We start from the raw sequence: 19,870 nt of genomic DNA, 5'->3' as shown, positions 1-19,870 counted from the left end.
TAGACCAGAAAAGGCCTCTGTGGGTTATGCCCCGACCCCGTCCTCTACCTAACAGCTCCAGTGAACATCTGAGTTCTACTCTTCTTCCTGTCTCTCCAAGGTAAAGATTCAGATGGTATTACCTATAAAGGAAAACCTGGCAGAGAAGGCCAAGGAGCTTTATGAACGCTGGTCTGTTAAGTCCTTTTTTTGTTTTTGGCTGAGCCATGCAGCTTGTGGAATCTTAGGTCCTTGACCAGGGATTGAACCCAGGGTCATGGCAGTGAAAGCACCTAGTCCTAACCACTGAACCACCAGGGAAGTTTCAAATTTTGCTAGATTTGTCCAAAAAGTTGACCTTCTAACTGAGAAAGTCTATCTCATACAGGCTTTTTATCTTTTCCTGCTAAGCACTATTCATTCTATATGTCAATTCTGTTGGTCCCAGAGAACCGTGGCCATTTCCTATTCCCAGTCATCCTATCTTTTCCAGTTCTTCTATTTGCTCTGTTATCTGAAGTGAAGGATGGGAGAGCAAAATTCTTTTTTTTCCCACTCCAGGAAACTAACTTGGCCCCAGGGCTCACAGTCCTTTGTCATTTCAATCCCGTGTTGTGGTTTAACCTGTTGTCTATGCCTCAGAAACAGATAAAAACACCCCATATCAAGCTGGACCAAGAAGCACAGAAGCCAAAGGGCATGAGACTATGGAGAGAGGTTTCAAGATCAGGGCTCCCCAGTGGAGGCTTAGCACAAGCCACAGAAGAGAAGCAGAAAAAGAATCCTGAAGGATTGGACAAGGGCCTAGACTTCATCCAGAAACATCAGTGGGCTGGGATCCAGTAATGGGTTGGTTAAATGTTCCACAGATAAGCAATCTCAAAAGCAGGAGTGTGAGCGCTTTTTATTCAGTGTTAGAGAAGACAGTGTCTCTGAGGAGCATCTGGGAGTAGCTAAGGACTCTTTAGAAAGACAGGCAAGACTTCCTTAGTATGTTGTGCCTTTCTGCTGACCTGCCCCATATACCTAAAGTCCATGGTAGCTCCTAAGTCTAGAGAACCTTCCCTAAAAGAAAAGGGGGTGTGGGATTCCCAGAAACTGTCTTCCACTCAGACAAGGAAGGCCAGTGCCCAATGGATTGGAGTCAGGATTCCCTTGTTAACAGTAGCCATGCCTGTCAACATGAGCTTCAGTTATCTGGCCCTTGGGGTGGAGTCTCTGACTGTATAACTCTGTGTCAGAGATGCTGCTGCCACGGGAGCTCCTTCCAAGGTGACACTAGGAAACTACTCTCTGAGTCCATCCTCAGCAGTCGAGATGGTGACAAGTTAACTGAAAAGCCCCCTTAGCTTCTTCCTCTTGACTTTCAACAGCTGAGGTCTCTGCATAGAGCCTGAAGAAACCTAGAAAAAAAAGGAATCCAAGTTAATAGAGGTTTTGAACAGTTGCACTTAAGTTAGGAAAAGAATTTCCTTGCTCCCATGGCTCTGGCTAAGAAGAGTGACTGACGCGGGGGTTTTGAGGTCCATGTCAGGCTGTGAATGAGACGGAAGAGTCTATGCAGGAGAGGCACGCTGCATCCCTTTTCCCCTAGGGAGCAACTTCATAGACCATCACTGGAAGTGCAATAAGGCTGAAAGGGAGCCAAGGTCCATCATTCAGAAGAACTGCAGAGAGCTGACAGCAAGGGGACATGGAAAAGACCATGGCTCTCCATCTAGAAATCCACAATCTGGACGCCAGGTCACAAACATCCCCCCATGTTGGGTTAAGGCAGGGTCAACTAGGTGACAATTCCAGGGACCGCCAGCTTGGGAGCTACAGACGCAGATTCTCCTGACTTTTTTTTTTTAAATATTTATTCGTTTATCTGGCTGTGCAAGGTCTTAGTAGTTGCGGCACATGGGGTCTCCAGTCTTCACTGCGGCACACAGGATCTTTAGCTGCAGCCTGTGGAATCTTTTAGTTACAGCAAGTGGGGTCTTCAGTTGCAGCATGCAAACTCTCAGCTGCAGCATGTAAGATCTAGTTCTCTGATCAGGGATCTAACCTGGGCCTCCTGTGTTGGGAGCGAGAAGTCTTTAGCCACTGGTCCACCAGGAAATTCCCCAGACACTCTCAACTCCTAAAATGCTATCTAGGAAGCTGCTCACGACTTACCGTGGGCTCTGTCTCAGGTCCTGGGAGGGATGATGTTGAGGAGACCGGCTCTTCTAGCTGGTTCAAAAGTAGGTTATCAGTTCCCTGTGAGAAAGCACTGCTTGAGGTCTGGGGATCTCCTGAAACCAGAAAGATCAAAGGAAGATAGTGATAAATGCGTTCTTCTTACCAGGAAGGCACTAGCATTTGCCAAGCATTCTGATAAAGGCCTGGCCTTGGTTGTTGTGGTTGTTTAGTCACTAAGTCATGTCTGACTCTTTGCAACCCCGTGGACTGTAGCATCCCAGGCCCCTCTGTCCAAGCGCTGGTACTAGTATGTAAACAGACACAAATTCACTTCCAGTTAACTTTCGGAAAGCTGTTTCTACCATGAAGATTCCCCAGGCCGATTGTAACCACGAAGGACAAGAGTTTCTGTGACTCAAAACAGCTAACCATTCTCTGTATTGCCTGCCACATCTTAGGTAGGGGGATTAACTTTTTTCCTGGTTCTCTAATACTCCACTGGGTGGCATCACTGATTCAATCGGCATGAACTTGGGCAAACTCCAAGAGATGGTGAGGGACAGGGAAGCCTGGTGTGCTGCAGTCCATGAGGTTGTGCATGAAGAGTTGGACATGAGCTGGTGACTGAACAACAAAATTCTCCTAGGCATGTAGACCAGTCCTAATAAAGCTTTCTATGGCGACAGAAAACCATCTATTTCTGCTTCATTGACTATGCCAAAGCCTTTGACTGTGTGGATCACAACAAACTGTGGAACATTCTGAAAGAGATGGGAATACCAGACCACCTGACCTGCCTCTTGAGAAACCTGTATGCAGGTCAGGAAGCAACAGTCAGAACTGGACATGGAACAACAGACTGGTTCCAAATAGGAAAAGGAGTACGTCAAGGTTGTATATTGTCACCCTAATTATTTAACTTATATGCAGAGTACATCATGAGGAACGCTGGGCTGGAAGAAGCACAAGCTGGAATCAAGATTGCTGGGAGAAATATCAATAACCTCAAATATGCAGATGACACCACCCTTATGGCAGAAAGTGAAGAGGAACTAAAAAGCCTCTTGATGAGAGTGAAAGAGGACAGTGAAAAGGTTGGCTTGAAGCTCAACATTCAGAAAACGAAGATCATGGCATCTGGTCCCATCACTTCATGGGAAATAGATGGGGAAACAGTGGAAACAGTGTCAGACTTTATTTTTTTGGGCTCCAAAATCACTGCAGATGCTGATTGCAGCCATGAAATTAAAAGACACTTACTCCTTGGAAGGAAAGTTAAGACCAACCTATATAGTATATTAAAAAGCAGAGACATTACTTTGTCAACAAAGGTCCATCTAGTCAAGGCTATGGTTTTTCCAGTGGTCATGTATGGATGTAAGAGTTGGACTGTGAAGAAAGCTGATCGCCGAAGAATTGATGCTTTTGAACTGTGGTGTTGGAGAAGACTCTTGAGAGTCCCTTGGACTGCAAGGAGATCCAACCAGTCCATTCTAAAGGAGATCAATCCTGGGTGTTCATTGGAAGGACTGATGCTAAAGCTGAAACTGCACTACTTTGGCCACATCATGGGACGAGTTGACTCACTGGAAAAGACTCTGATGCTGGGAAAGGTTGGGGGCGGGAGGAGACAGGGACGACAGAAAATGAGATGGCTGGATGGCATCACCGACTCTGTGGACATGAGTTTGAGTGAACTCTGGGAGTTGGTGATGGACAGGGAGGCCTGTCGTGCTGCGATTCATGGGGTCACAGAGAGTCGGACACGACTGAGTGACTGAACTGAACTGAACTGACAGCGATAGAATGAATACTTGTGATCTGTGCTGTCCAACCTGTAGCCACTAGCCATATATGGCTACTGAGCACCGGAAGTGTGCAAATGAGATGAGCTTTTCATTTTATTTAATTTTTATTTAAATTTAAATGGTCGCTACCTCCTGGAGCTACCATAATGGACAGCACAAACCTAGACCCTAACTCTAACCCCAGGGAGACCAACACCTCTGCAGCTACGTACCAACGTCATCATGCTTCTGTTCCACCTGGATCGCTTGTCTGGTGACTACCACATACAAGCTCTGCAGATTTGTGACGAAGGGTCTTCCATCACCAACACTGCATGCCTCTGGAAGTTTCTACAGGGGAGAGGAGATGCTATGGTGGGTTACATGGGATTGCTAGAGAAAAACTCGATATCCCACTGGCAGAACTGGCATCAACCCCAAAAGAGTTTATATACAGAAGTTAGATCCAATATGGGGCTTCCCTAGTGGCTCAGTTCACTTCAGTCACTCAGTCCTGTCTGACTCTTCGTGACTCCATGGCCTGCAGCACGCCAGGCTTCCCTGTCCATCACCAACTCCCAGAGCTTGCTCAAGCTTGCTGCTGCTAAGTTGCTTCAGTCATGTCTGACTCTGTGCGACCCCACAGACAGAAGCCCACCAGGCTCCCCCGTCCCTGGGATTCTCCAGGCAAGAACAGTGGAGTGGGTTGCCATTTCCTTCTCCAGCTTATGTGCATCAAATTGGTGATGCCATCCAACCATCTCATCCTCTGTCATCTCCTCCTCCTTCTGCCTTCAATCTTTCCCAGCATTAGGGTGTTTGCTAATAAGTAAGTTCTTCGAATCAGGTAGCCAAAGTATTGGAGTTTCAGCATCAGCATCAGTCCTTCCAATGAACATTCAGGACTGATTTCCTTTAGGATTGACTGGTTTGGAGTTGCCTTTCAGAAGAGATAACCTCCCAAGAGGTCTTTATATATCAGTCCCAACAGGTTTGGCTATGTATGTCTGCACGGTGCATCATGACGCTGGTACGTAGCTCCAGAGGTGTTGGTCTCCCTGGGGTTAGAGTTAGGGTCTAGGTTTGTGCTGTCCATTATGGTAGCTCTAGGCAAGGTCCCTTGCAGTCCAAGGGACTCTCAAGAGTCTCTTCCAACAGCACAGTTCAAAAACATCAATTCTTCGGTGCTCAGCTTTCTTTATAGTCCAACTCTCACATCCACACATGACTACTGGAAAAACTATAGCGTTGACTAGACAGACCTTTGTCAGCAAAGCAATGTCTCTGCTTTTTAATATGCTATCTAGGTTGGTCATAGCTCAGATGGTAAAGAATCCCCCTGCAAAGCAGGAGACCAGAATTCGATCCCCGGTTCAGGAAGATCCCCTGGAGAAGGGAATGGTTACCCACTCTTCTATTCTTGCCTGGAGAATTCCACAGACAGAGGAACTTGGTGGGCTACAGTCCACAGGGTTGCAAAGAGCTAGAAATGACTGAGCAAGTAACACACCAGATCCAATACAGACATACATAGCCAAACCCATCGGGACTGATATATAAAGACCTCTTGGGAGGTTATCTCTTCTGAAAGGCAACTCCAAACGAATATTTTTATTTCTCTCAATACTTATATCTGTTATGCCTCCCCATGAATACCTAATAGGTTTGTAGGTTCTCTCCTCCAAAAGGATAACCTTTTAGAGAACTTTCTTAGAAAATCACATTCTTTAAATTATCGCTGAGTTGTCGATTACTATATTTATTTGTCTATCTGGCTGCATCCGGTCTTCGTTGTCGTATGGGATCTCCCATTGCAGTACACGGACTCTCTAGCTGTGCTGCACACCTGCTCAGCAGTTGCAGTGCACAGGCTTAATCGCTGCACGCCATGTAGGATCTTAGTTCCCTGACCACGGATGGAACCCCCATCTTCTGCACTGTAAGGAAGACTGTTAATCACTGGACCACCAAGGAAGTTCCCAGCCTGCTATTTTAATCAAATTTACTCCGAAACTTCTACACTGGAGAGAGAAAAACGATGAAGTCAAGGAAAGGGGAAAGAGAGCAAAATGGAAATGACAGGCTGAAAGACAAGAATAAATTATGGAGCTATGATGTTCAGTCAGAGGAGATGGGAGAAACAAAGTTTACAAAGTTTGGAGGCTTGCCTGCCATTTTACATTACTTACGCAATCCCATTGTGCTTTACTATAATCCATGAACTCACAACAGGGGTGATAATCCCCCCGCTGCTAAGCTGCTGCTGCTAAGTCACTTCAGTCGTGTCCGACTCTGTGTGACCCCATAGATGGAAGCCCACCAGGCTCCCCCGTCCCTGGGATTCTCCAAGCAAGAACACTGGAGTGGGTTGCCATTTCCTTCTCAACAGGGGTGATAATCCCCCCCAGGGAGGAGAAAATTTGCTCTTGGTGGGAGGGGTAAAAAAAATCTTACTCTTTTAATGTATATGGCACTTATACACAAATAGTACATAAACAGAGTTTCGGTATACCTGTGGTATTAAAATTTCCTTAGGGGGGATAATTAGGGGAAAATGTCTTAAAAGGTTCCTCTGGAAGTTGATAATGAAAAAAAGTTGAGAAACCCTGCCATAATCACACCATATTTATCTATCTCCTTCATTATGGAAGGAACTATGAGTTTACATTCATAGCAAAATGTTTTGCCTAGTTCAAGTTTCATACACTTGGCTGAACTGAGTTTAAGTAATGGCTGAAAACTGAAGAAACTGAAATCAAAATGAGATGAAAGAGTATGGTGTCCAGTGGACCTAAACCTAGCTGTACTTTAGAATCTTGGAAAGGGCCTAGAGCCACTTCATCTGTTCTTGTGCGTGCAGATTGTCATGGTTCCCAGCCAGGTCAGCAGGTCTCAAAAGAAAGCCATGCCAGCAGCTCACATGGGAACGAACCCAAGAATCCTGGATTGCCCATATCTCACATCGAGGGCACTTCCATTGTGCTGTAAAAGCATGCATTTCTGCAAACCCATGGTGGGAGAAGGATGGAAGAGAGAAAGGTGGGAGAAGCAGTGAAGTAGTTGCTGAACTATGGTCAAGATTACACAGTTCTTTCCCCCAAGCATGGTGGCAGTTGAAAAACTGGTTGATTCCAGGAAAGATTTCTACTCCATAGATTTCTACTCCAACCCAACTTGCAAAACAACTGTGTCAGTCTTGAACGTTCACTGGAAACCACAGACAGTGAATCAGGAGCCCTAAGTGCAGACTTTGCTTCCAGCAGCAATCACACTCAGAGTGTAACGTCCTCTTCAGCAGCATTCCCTAAGGAATGAACTGAAACAGGTCATGGACCTCCGCCTCACCTCATTCTCCTTCCTAAGTTCAGCTCTCCAACCCCCAAGCCATCTCCTCCAGCAGAAAGTCCTCTATCCCATAGCCAGAGAGCCCTGACAGCAGAGAGACCAACAGCTGTTCTGTCCTCACATCTCATGTCTCTGGGATGGCCCTTCATGCTGCTCAGGAAGTGTAGACTCTCTTAGAGTCACCCACACATGGCTGGGTGGGCACTGTGCTATCTGTACAAAAAAGCCAGCCAGAATCTAGGTAGTCCAAGGGGGCATCTCCTCCTGCCCTTTCTATGGAACTAAACAGACTCATACAATTTCCAGAGTGACCTTTAACCAGTACATATATTTAGTCTCAAAATAAAGTGCCAGAAATAAAAGGCCGTTCAACCTATTGTCCTGGAACTAAGTCCAAATCCAGAACCTGTATCTTAGCCTTTCCTCCATCCTTCCCCTTCTCAGAGAGATCTGATCCTGCAGCTGCTGCCAAAGATCATCCCATCTGAGTATCCCTTCTCAGAAAAGCACTAGGAAGAGAACACATATTTACTATGTGCTGGACACTGTTCTAGGGCTTCCCTGGTGGCTTAGCTGGTAAAGAATCCGTCTGTAATGCAGGAGACCCTGTTTGATCCCTGGGTTGGGAAGATCCCCTGGAGAAGGAAATGGCAACCCACTTCAGTATTCTTACCTGGAGAATCACCACAGACAGAGGAGCCTGGTGGGCTATAGTCCATGGTGTCACAAAGAGTTGGACACAACTGAGAGACTAAGCACAGCACAGACAATGTTCTAAGCATTTAAATGTTCAACCCATTTTGCCTTAGTCACTGCTATCTCCCTGGCACCTAGAACAATCTGGCTCACAGGAGCAGCTCAGCAATTATGTGTGAATGAATGGACATGGTGGGCATAAGGATGACCCTACCCTGCTGAGCAGTTACCCAGTCACAGCTAGTAACTGGTGGGACAGGATTAGAATCCAGACCATGAGGCTTCAGGGTCCTCACATAAAACAACTACCCTAGGGACCTCTCTGAAGCATAGAATTTTAGTCTAAAGAACAATACAACCTTCCCTAGGTCACAGGCCCTTAATTCCTGGCATCACAGATCATCTGTATATATTCCCTTCCAGCTCAGAAACAAGATCCCTTGGGGGACAAGGAAAAGAAAAAAACGAGCAGATAACAAGGAGGCAACTGGCCCTACCTGGAACCCTCAGAAGGCTGAAGGGTCATACCCATAATCCTGTTCTATCTGTTCCCCATCATCACGGATTCCTTGGGCATCGTTCTCAGAATATGCGAGGGAAGAGGAGGTGAGGCCTGAGCCTGGGAAGGAGAAACATTATTTCCCCGGGCAGGACAATGGTAGGGGTGAGCTGGGGCAAGCAGCAGAGATCAAAGGGAGAAGCTGGAGTCAGGACTAAGAAAAGCAAACAGCAGTGCCCCCTGCTATAATACACTTGAGCCAGGAGCAAGGTGTACCAGCCACAAGCGGGTCACTGCCCAGAATGGAGAGGGGAAGAAGAGCCAGGTCAGTCTACTGTATAATGTGTTCATCTGATTAACCCAGAATCAATTCTACTTGGCAAAAAGGCTACTTAGATTCTATCATGAGCCAGTTACTACAGGACTGGGGGAGGGGAAGTGGATGCACCAGTCCTTCCTGCCTCAGAACAGGACAGAGTTAGTACAGAGATAAATAAGTCAGAGGCCGTGCCTCCAAGAGTTTACAGTCACACATAAGAAAGAGGCAGATTCAGGTATCCCCCACTTTTTGTAAATTTGCTTTCTGCCACTTTGCTTTTGGCTTCCCCAGTGGCTCAGAGGCAAAGAGTCCACCTGCAAGGCAGGAGACATGGAGACGCAGGTTCAATCTCTGGGTTGGGAAGATCCCCTGGAGGAGGAAATGGCAACTCACTCCAATTTTCTTGGGAAATCCCACGGACAGAGGAGCCTGGTAGGCTACAGTCCATAGAGTTGCAAAGAGTTGGACATGATTCAGCAACTAAACAACAACTTTGCTTTTAGGAAAAGCCTACATTTGTACCTGTTTTTGCTAACTAGAAGAAATCCAAAAAAGATTTTCACTTTTATGAAGAAAGGTAAGTACTTCTTCACTTGACACCGTTTCAGCTTATGAAACATTTCATGGGAATGCTCTCAGTTTCAGATAGAAGAAGGAACCTGTATGTGTGTGTTTTTTTTTTATTCTTTCAGGTATTATGCTATAAGGGAGTTATAAACAAAGAGCAATAAGAACCCAACGAAGAAGAAAGGGACAAAGTCTCACTGAGAGTCCTACAAAACACTTCAGAGGTGATGGAGTTAAGCCTTTGCAAGGTTAGACTTTATAGTGGAAGTATTTGAGACACAAAGGTGTGAAAAGATAGGCCAGGTGGGCATGTGCTCAGTCATTCCGTTGTGTCCAACTCTTTGCGACCCCATGGACTGTAGCCCACCAGGCTCCTCTGTGCATGGGATTCTCCAGGCAAGAATACTGGAGTAGGTTGTCATTTTCCACTCCAGGAGATCTTCCCAACCCAGGGATTGAATCTGTCTCTCTTGCGTCTCTTGCATTGGCAGGTGGATTCTTTACTATCTGAGCCACCAGGGAAGCCCATAGGTGGGCACATATGATGGAAAATGAGACTGGACAGCTAATTCATAACCACCAAACCGAAAAGGACTTCATTTTCTGAATTAAGGATATGCCCATAGGAATTCCTTTTGTTTCATAAAGTGGCTTTCTCTGCTATACAACTACTTGCCGAGGCTCCCCCAACTTCGAACTGTTACTGATACAACATAATATAGTATTACAGATGTCACGTTGGATAATCAGGTGTTTCCTCTAGGTTTGCATTTCTAGGTTTTCTACTACACTAGAACCTCTGCCGTCTATGGGGTCGCACAGAGTTGGACACGACTGAAGCGACTTAGCAGCAGCAGCAGCAGCAGAACCTCTTCACTACTTCCTGCTAGTACCGTGACTAAGAGCCACATCACACTCTAGTCCCAAGAGCTCTGTCACTCTCTCACCTCCAGCCCACCAGGACTTTGGCCCCTGCTTTATGGTCATATCAAAAGCGTTAGGAAAACCAAAGTCTCAGAAATCACAAAGGGCATTTGATCTCCCCTTCTTGTCCCTCTGGCAGCTCCTCTTGGTTGCTAGGCCCCAAACTTCCCTCCTGTTTAACAATAACTCCCACCTTCACTGAGAATAAAACTCACTCCCAGTGGTCTGGAAATTCTAAGACTCCCTCCTACTCCCTGACCCCAACAGGATGTTGGAGCCATCCCAGTTGCCACTGATCCGACCCCCAGACCTCACCCCCATTTCATCCACTCTTTCCTCTGAGGCTGCTTCAGAAAAAAAAAAAAAATTTGGAAGTCTGGGTCAGGAAAGGCTGGACCTCGAGACACTGCTCACTCTACTCTATATGGACCCACAGGTGATGTATACAGGTTTATAAGACAGAGGAGAAAGGGGAGAGGAGCAAACTGGAGCTCCCAGCACCAGCTGAGTAGGTCCTTGGTTCTGGCACCAGCCCCAGAAGCTGGCACAGCCCTAAGATCTGACACTGCCTGTCTCAATATCATAACTTCCAGGGCAGGGCCCCAAACATGTGACTTCCCAAGGGTAAAAATCCTCTCCTCCCTCTTCTACAAACTTCCCTCTCTAGGGGGCCTGAGCCAGGTTAGGAAAGCATGGTGTGTGTGCTCCGTCATGACTCTGCAATCCCATGGACTGTAGCCCCCAGGCTCTTCTGTCCATGGAATTTTCTAGGCAAGAACACTGGAGTAGGTTGCCATTTCCTATTAATTGCATCATTGGAGCAGGTTGCCATTTCCTATTAATTGCATCACTTGCTCCTCTTAGGGGTAAGAGCATACTGGAAAACCATTCTAAGGTCTCAAATTACCAAAGGGTCACCAAAATAAATAGGAAGGAATAAGAAAACTGGTTTGGAAAGAGAACTCCAAGGAGAAAGACTTTAGAACAGAATTCTTGCTCCTTCATCCATTCATTTGGCAAATATTTACTGGTTATCTACAGTGTTTGGGATGATGTAGATGCTGGGGATACAGTACATTGAACAAAAGAAATAAAAATCCCTTCTCCTCCTGAAGCTTACACTCTAGAGAGGGGAGAGCAACAGTAAACATAACTAATTAAAACATACAAAGAGGAGAATGAAAAAACTGGCATGACACTCAACATTAAAAAAACTAAGATCACGGCATCCAATCCTATCTCTTCATGGCAAATAGAAGGGGAAAAAGTGGAAGCAGTGGCAGATTTTATTTTGGGGGGCTCCAAAATCACTGCAGATGGTGACTGCAGCCGTGAAATTAAAAGATGCTTGCTTCTTGCAAGAAAAGCTATGACAAACCTAGACAGCATATTAAAAGGCAGAGATATCCCTTTGCCAACAAAGGTCCCTATAGTCAAAGCTATGGTTTGTCCAATAGACACGTACAAATGCGAAAGGTGGACCATAAAGAAGGCTGAGTGCTGAAGAATTGATGCTTTCAAATTGTGGTACTGGAGAAGACTTGAGGGTCCCTTGGTCTGCAAGGAGATCAAACCAGTCAATCATAAACGAGATCAACCCTGAATATTCATTGGAACGACTGATGCTAAAGCTGAAATTCCAATACTTTGGTCACCTGATGCGAAGAACTGACTTGCTGGGAAAGACTGAAGGCAAAAGGGGAAGCAGGTGGCAGACGATAAGATGGTTGGGTGGCATCACCGACTCAATGGACATCAAATTGAACAAACCCCAGGTTCAGAGGAGCCTGGTGTGCTACAGTCCATGGGGTTGCAATGAGTCAGACACACCTTAGCAACCGCACAACAACAACAACAATTAAAACATATACTCTTAGAGTAATGAAAATAAAAATAAACAAACGGGACCTAGTTAAATGTAAAAGCTTTTGCACAGCAAAGGAAAACATAAACAAGATGAAAAGACAATAATTGCAAATGAAGCAACTAACAAAGGATTAATTTCCAAAATACGCAAGCAGCTCAAATTCTGAAAAATAAACAACCCAATCAAAAAATGGGCAGAAGACCTAAACAGACATTTCTTCAAAGGCACACAGATGGCTAGTAAACACATGAAAAAATGTTTAACATCACTTATTATTAGAGAAACGCAAATCAAAACTACAATGAGGTATCACCTCACACCAGTAAGAATAGCCACCATCAAAAAAATCAACTAACAATAAATGCTGGAGAGGATGTGTGGAAAAGGGAACCCTCTTACACATTTGGTGGGAATATAAGTTGATACAGCCACTATGGAGAACAGTATGGAGAGTTCTTAAAAAAAATCAGGTATAAAAAATACCATGTGTGTTTGTGTGTGTGTGTGTATGCTCAGTCACGTCCAACTTTTTGTGATCCCATGGGATATAACCCACCAGGCTCTTCTGTCCCTGGAATTTTCCAGGCAAGAATATTGGAGCAGGTTGCCATTTTCTGTATGACTCAGAAATCCCACTACTGGGCATATACCCAGAGAAAACCACAATTCTAGACACATGCACCCCAGTACTCATTGAAGTGCCATTTACAACAGCCAGGACATGGAAGTAACCTAGATGTCTACGACAGATGAATGGATAATGGTACATACATACAACGGAATATTACTCAGCTATAAAAAGGCATGAATTTGAGTCAGTTCCAGTGAGGTGGATGAACCTAGAGCCTGCTAGACAGAGTGAGTAAGTCAGAAAGAGAAAAACAAATATTGTATATTAACGCACATATGGAACCTAGGAAGACGGTACTGATGAACCTATTAGTGGGACAGCAACAGAGACACGGACATAGAGAACAGACTTGTGGACACAGCAGGGGAAGGAGAGGGTGGGACAAACTGAGAGAACAGCACTGAAACTTATACATTACCATATGCAGAACAGATAGCCGGTGGGAATCTGCATATGACAGTGCTCTGTGACAACCTAGAGAGGTGGAATCTGGTGGAGAGTGGGAAGGAGGTTCAAGAGGGAGGGGACATATGGATACCTATGGCTGATTCATGTCGATGTATGGCAGAAACCAATACAACAGTGTAAAGCAACTATCCTCCAATTAAAAATAAATTAAAAAAAAAAAAACAAACTCTAGGGACTTCCCTGGTGGTCCAGTAACTAAGACTCTGCCCTCTGAATGCAGGGGCCTGGGTTTGATCCCTGGTCGGGGAACTACTAATAGCTCCTACATGCCACAACCAAGATCCAGCGCAGCCAAACAAATTTAAAAAACAACAACAACATGCACTCTATCATGGCGTCAGCACCACAGGGAAAATAAATCAGCATGGGCAATAGGGGATCGGGGCAGCAATGTGTTGCAATTTTAAACAGTGGTCAAAGAGGGCCTCACTGTGAGGTGACACTTTATAAAGACCTAGGGGAAGTAAGAGAATGCTCCATGTGGCTCTCTCGACCTGGTGACCAGATTCCTCCCAGTTTGCCTGGTCAGCCTCAGTTTGTGTTTACTGTCATTTATCAGTAGAGCTCCATTTCTCTCTTAAGGCTGTCCCAATTTGAATGATAAATTAGGTGGTCCCCCTATTATCAGAGCAAGAGCATGGCAGGTATGTGGACACATGTTTGTGTGAAATCACAAGATAATACAGCACATGATCTTTTATTCCGTAAGACGGGAAGCCACTGGAGGTTATAAAGAAGAGAGTAAAACAATCTGACATACATTTTTAAAAGATCACTTTGAATGCAGAAAGACAAGTGAGCAGATCTGCTAGAAGGCTGCTGCACTAACCAAGTGGGAGATGAAAGCAGCTTGGGCCTGGATGGCAACAGTGGACCTGATCAGATTCTGGACATATTTGAAAGTACGGCTGCACATTGTCACCCTGCTTATTTAAACTTCTATGCAGAGTGCATCATGCAAAATGCTGGGTTGGATGAAGCACAAGCTGGAATCAACATTGCCGGGAGAAATATCAATAACCTCAGATATGCAGATGACACCATCCTTATGGCAGAAAAGAACCTCTTGATGAAAGTGAAAGGGGAGAGTGAAAAAGTTGGCTTAAAACTCAACATTCAGAAAATTCAGATCATAGCATCTGGTCCCATCAGTTCATGGCAAATAGATGGGGAAATAATGGAAACAGTGACAGACTTTATTTTTGGGGCTCCAAAATCACTGTAGATGATAACTGCAGCCATGAAATTAAAACATGCTTGCTCCTTGGAAGAAAAGCTATGACAAACCTAGAAAGCATATTAAAAAGCAAAGACATTACTTTGCAAAGATCCATCTAGCCAAAACTATGGTTTTTCCAGTAGTCATGTATGGATGTGAGAGTTGGACCATAAAGAGAGCTGAATGCTGAAGAACTGATGCTTTTGAACTGTGGCTGAAGAAGACTCTTGAGAGTCCCGTGGACTGCAAGGAGATCAAACCAGTCAATCCTAAAGGAAATCAGTCCTGAATATTCAGTGGAAGGACTGATGCTGAAGCTCCAATACTTTGGCTATCTGATGCAAAGAACTGACTCATTGGAAAAGACCCTGATGCTGAGAAAAGCTGAAGGCAGGAGGAAAAGGGGATGACAGAGGATGAGATGGTTGGACGGCATCACTGACTCAATGGACATGAGGTTGAGCAAGCTCCAGGAGATGGTGATGGACAGGGGAGCCGGTTGTGCTGCAGTCCATGGGGTTGCTCGCAGTCCACTGGACATGACTGAGTGACTGAACTGAACGAATGGCTGACAGGATTCAGTGATGGATTGGGTATATAGAATGTGAGAGGAATCAAGGATAACTCTATTCCAGGACATAAAGCAGAGGCTACAGAGTGATGATCCAGAAACCTAAAGTAAAATCAGAGATAACCTGAAATGGCCCCTGGATCAACAGCACAGACTCAGTGTGGACAATAAAAGAGGGAGGCTGAGTGAGAAAGGAGAACCCAACGACCAATGCAAGTATCAGAGTTTAACAAGAGGAAGCCCAAAGTAGCTTCTCAGTCAGAGAAGAAGCAGCAAAACTACCTAGGCATTAGGACCAAAAAAACTCTCTAAAAGAAAAGAGAAATTAAAAACAAGATTTACGTTCTGGCTTTAGAGCCTCAAAGACTCAGATTTGTACCTAAGGTCTTCTATTTGCTGGCTGTGACATTTTGGGCAAGTTGTGGTATTTAATCAGTGTCTTATCTTGAGAGAGAAACAGATGGAGGGATGGGTAGATATGAGGGCTGGGGAGGGGGGACTGAGACAGACAACATCGACATCACAGACATTGTGAAAGGATTAAAGGAGAGAGGAGAGTAAGTCGCCAAGAAATACTGTAGCCTCCCTTTGCAGGACAAAGGAAGCTCAAGAAATGCCCTAATGCTCTAGGACATAGAGAAGCCAGCATCTAACCCAGTTATGAACCTCTCCCCAATGCATCCCAAAATATATGGTCTTCCAACAATTCAGTGACTAGTCAAGGCCTAGGTCAGGGGGATACAGCTAGGTCAGAAACCTAGCTCATAACCTCTGGGGAGTTCACTGTCCACTATCACCACAAAAGCCCAATGCTCAGTCTCTAGTAAGGACCGACGTCCTGGCTTTAAACTCTGGCCTTGCCAGTTAGCAGCTATGTTACTAACCTCTTTTAGCCTCTGTCTCCTCACCAGAACAACGAGGAGACCAGTATCCACTTTTATGAGACTGTTAGAAGGACTGCATGAGATAACACATGTAAGGGTTGCCAGCTCCTTATAAATGATGTCTCCTGACCTCCCCCCAAATGATCTCATTGCCTCTCAAAGCTCCCCTTTACTCTCCCAATGTACAGGACCTACCCACAAGGCTAGTTTCACTTCCATTCTCCTTACCCTCTGTTTTGGGGAGGTGGTGAGTATAAAAGTGGAGAATAAAGCTTCCTACTTCAGAAGCACACAAAGCACAGTTTACTCTCTGAAAAATTCTAGCTAAAGTATTCCACATGGCCCAACCTGTCCAACAATGGTTCCACCAGGAACCTTTTCTCACCATTGTTTCCTGCTCCCTAGTGAGGCCTGGGCAAGAGGTTCTGCTATGGTGTCTCCATTGTGAAGCAATATACACTCACAAAAGGCTATTTGGAAAGTAGAAAAACATGATCTGCAGATAGGTCATCCAAATATGGGGTTTTTTAAAAATATTTTTTTTAATTTATTTATTTTTGACTGCACTGGGTCTTTGTTGCTGAGTGGGCTTTCTCTAATTGTGGTGAGGAGGTGCTACTCTGTTGTAGTGCATGGGCTTCTCATTGCAGTGGCTTCTCTTATTGCAGAGCACAGGCTCTAGGTGCATGGCTTTGGTAGTTGCAGCACTAAGGCTCAGCAGCTGTGGCTTTCGGGCTCAAAGGCTTGGGCTCAGTAGTTGTGGCCCACAGGCTTAGTTGCTCCCCTGCACTGTTGAATCTTCCTGGACCAGGGGTTGAACCCATGTCCCCTGCATTGGAAGGACGATTCTTAGCCACTGTACCACCAGGGAAGTTCCAATAGTCATATATTTTTTTTAGTCATATGTTTTTGGTGGGATTAATCTCACAGTTTCTTCAGAGTTTGAGGGGGAAAAAAAAAAAACATTAACAGGACAGAGAAATGAGAAGTGGTGGTGATGTCTAGGTTTTTATTTTTCAATTTTTATTGGCGGCACTGAGTGGCATGTGGTATCTTGGTTCCCTGACCAGGGATTGAACCTCCACCCCCTGAATTGGAAGCATAGAGTTTTAACTACTGGACCACTGGGTAAGTCCCATTAAGAAAATTTTTTTTTATTAATGTCCAGGTTTCTAAAAGACAACCAGCTCAATCTCCGTTCACCTCCCTTGAAATGTTTTCACAGCAGCTCACTTGGATGCGATATCCTAGCTTAAGGGGTCCCTCTGTGTGTGTTGACCCTCACAGAATACCCCTCTGAATTCCCTCAGTTCAGTGATCACAAACCTTGGTGACTTGGAAGAGATCTGGCACACTAAGGATACAAGGCAAGCTGCCCTTGAGATCGTCTGTGAAGTTGTTGAGACAGCTGACCTGCTCCTGTGTTTGGTCTGGTTTGGCTTTGTTGGGTCTGGGTCGCACAGGGCCCACCCTGACCACCATGCCCCACCGAGACTGACCTCGCCAGGCTCTCCTGTTGGCCTCTGGCTCCTGTGCACCCACCCCCACAGCACAGGGCTTTGCTAAGGAAAAAACACAAACAGGCCTGAACTTAATCTTCTGTTTGAGACCTTATACGTTCATTATAGCTCACCTCTGTCCTCCCTACCTTTACAACTAGGTGGGAGAACGGACGCATGCGTACATTCACCCATCCGAGCATGTATATAGTCCAGTCAGATGCTTACATCACTATCATGTGTGGCCCGCTCTTCAAAATGGGGTCATTTTGTGCCTTACTCTCCCTCACGGAGCTGGAAATACGACTGAGATAAAATAGGTGCAGAACTCAAAACAGTTTAAGATAAAGTCTAGATTTTTCTGGTTTTGCTTAAGGAAGGCCTAGGTAGCTCCCTGAACTGCACAGTCAGAAGAGAAGGGGGATGAGAAGCAAGACTATAAAGAGAGGTCCAAACAGGAGGCTTGAATTTTATTAGTAAGATTAACATTTTGGAATGCTTTAAGTGTACTAGGCACTAGGCAAAACATTAAAAAAATTTCTTTTTACTGTGGTAAAAGTCACATAATATAAAATATACTATTTTAACCGTATTTAACTGTACAGATCAGTGGCACTAAGTACACTCACATTGCTGCATAACTCTCATTTATGTATAACAGACATGTATACATACAAATGTATAACACACATTTCCTGAAATTTTTACCTTCCTAAACAGAAACTCTGTCCCCACTAAACACTAACTCCCCATTCCACCCCCAACCCCACCGCCCCCACCTCCCTCCTCCCAGGCATCTACCGGTGTACCTTCTGACTCTATGAATTTGACTATTCCAGGTACCTAGTATAAGAGGAATTAAATAATACTTGTCTGCGCCTAATGTATATTGGGGTGCCTTTTCAAAGTTAATACATATCCTACCAAGCATTTTAATGTGTTATTTCAATTAATCTCCACAGTAAGCCTATTAAGTAATTTGATAATCTAATAATCAGTCTCATTAATTTATACAGGAAAATAGAAAGGCTCAGAGAGGTTATGAAACTTGACCAAGACCGCAGATAGAGAGTAGCGGAATGGGACAGCAAAAGGCCCAGGAAGCTGAACCCCAGAACATACACACACTTGAACCATTCCACCATGTGGCTTCTTAAAAATCACCCCTGGAGGAGGATCCCACATACCTCGGAGCAACTAGGCCCGTGTGCAACAACTATTGAGCCTGGGCGCCCTAGAGCCCACGGTCTTCAAGAAGAGAGCCCTCTCCAATGAGAGGCCTGCATGCTGCAACCAGAGAGTAGCCCCCGTTCGTTGCAACTAGAGAAAAGCCTTCGCAGCAATGAAGACCCAGCACACCCAAAAATAAATAAATAAAATAATATTTTAAAGAAATCACCCCCAGAAACAGCCATTTGTCCCTCCCATCCCCCACCTGCCATTCCCCAGGAGGAGCCTGGTCCCGCTTCTGAGACCTCATGGTACTAAAATGTTCCTCTCCTGCCTTCTTTCTTAAATCTCTAAATAGCCCAAGAGACTGACAGAGGGAAAAGACAAAACACCCTCCAAAGAAGAAACACCTTACTTATTAACTCCTTGACTGTCCTCCAATGGGACTAGAAAATCAGATAAATGAATCTCTGGTACGGGGAGGCTCTCAACTCTAAATCTCCTTTTCAAATAAGTACAGCCCCTCAAAGTCATAGCAGGAAGGCCCCTCAGCTCTGCCCCCAAAAGAAAAATAATGGTAAAGGGAGTGGAAGTGAAGGTGGGGGCAGGGGCCTCTGCTCTCATAAGAGCCCTTTGTGGTGGTGCCTCTGAAAGGAGGTTTTGCTAGACAAGGTGGAACTTCTCAAGGTGACAAGCAAATGGTACGGCCTAAGCGGTGACCCTTTGCTCGCTCCATAACCACCCCCTCCCCTCTGGAGAGCCAGAGCCTAAACTGTCCCTGAAGCCGCACCCAGCCCCAGCACAAACCACGGCTTTCTAACTAACAAGCAGCAAAGGGGCTGGAGTAGGGGGGGGCGTGAGTGGTTTCCTGGGGGGAGGAATCCTCAGAGCCCCTCAGAAAATGCAGCAGCAACTCTCATTCCTTCTCTCTCTACTCCCACTCCTTCTCCAGGAAGAACAAGCAGCTCCTGTCAGCTCTGGCTCCGGGCGGGGGCACTGACCCGCCTCTCCGGGACAACCAGTCTGAAGGATAGTTTAGCCCCCCTCTCAAGTCAGCCGCCTCACCATCCTTTCTCCAAATGGAAATGAAATGAGGAGGTGAGAACCAAAAAGAAAAAAACATCAGGTCTAATGACAGAAAAAAAATCGCAGCCATACAGCAAGCATCTGACTGAAGCGCGTGACCCCTGCCCTGTGCCCCCAGCACTCCACAGGAGCACATATTTCATTTTTCCCTGTTTTAGCGGAGAAGAGCGGACAATCAGCTGGGTCTGCAAGG

General features: G+C 45.4%; 1 protein-coding gene across 2 annotated transcripts in view; it reads right to left on the bottom strand.

Moving 5' to 3' along the window:
* Positions 1-866: 866 nt before the first annotated feature.
* Positions 867-19,870, bottom strand: part of NHEJ1 (non-homologous end joining factor 1) — a 94,205-nt gene continuing 75,201 nt past the window's right edge. For both annotated transcript variants that reach the window (XM_055398087.2, XM_055398086.2), the window contains exons 6-8: positions 4,166-4,283; positions 2,140-2,258; positions 867-1,382 (exon numbers count right to left, since the gene is read on the bottom strand). In XM_055398087.2, the coding sequence (XP_055254062.2) occupies positions 1,308-1,382; positions 2,140-2,258; positions 4,166-4,283 (312 nt within the window). In that variant the 3' untranslated portion in view covers positions 867-1,307. The remainder of the gene's footprint in view (positions 1,383-2,139; positions 2,259-4,165; positions 4,284-19,870) is intronic.

The sequence above is a fragment of the Moschus berezovskii genome, chromosome 2 (genome assembly GCF_049115385.1).
Source record: "Moschus berezovskii isolate FMDL1 chromosome 2, NW_MosBer_1.0, whole genome shotgun sequence".
NCBI classification, from domain to species: domain Eukaryota; kingdom Metazoa; phylum Chordata; class Mammalia; order Artiodactyla; family Moschidae; genus Moschus; species Moschus berezovskii.
The sequence above is the reverse complement of the archived record's forward strand: the minus strand, read 5'-3'. Positions and strand labels throughout refer to the sequence as shown.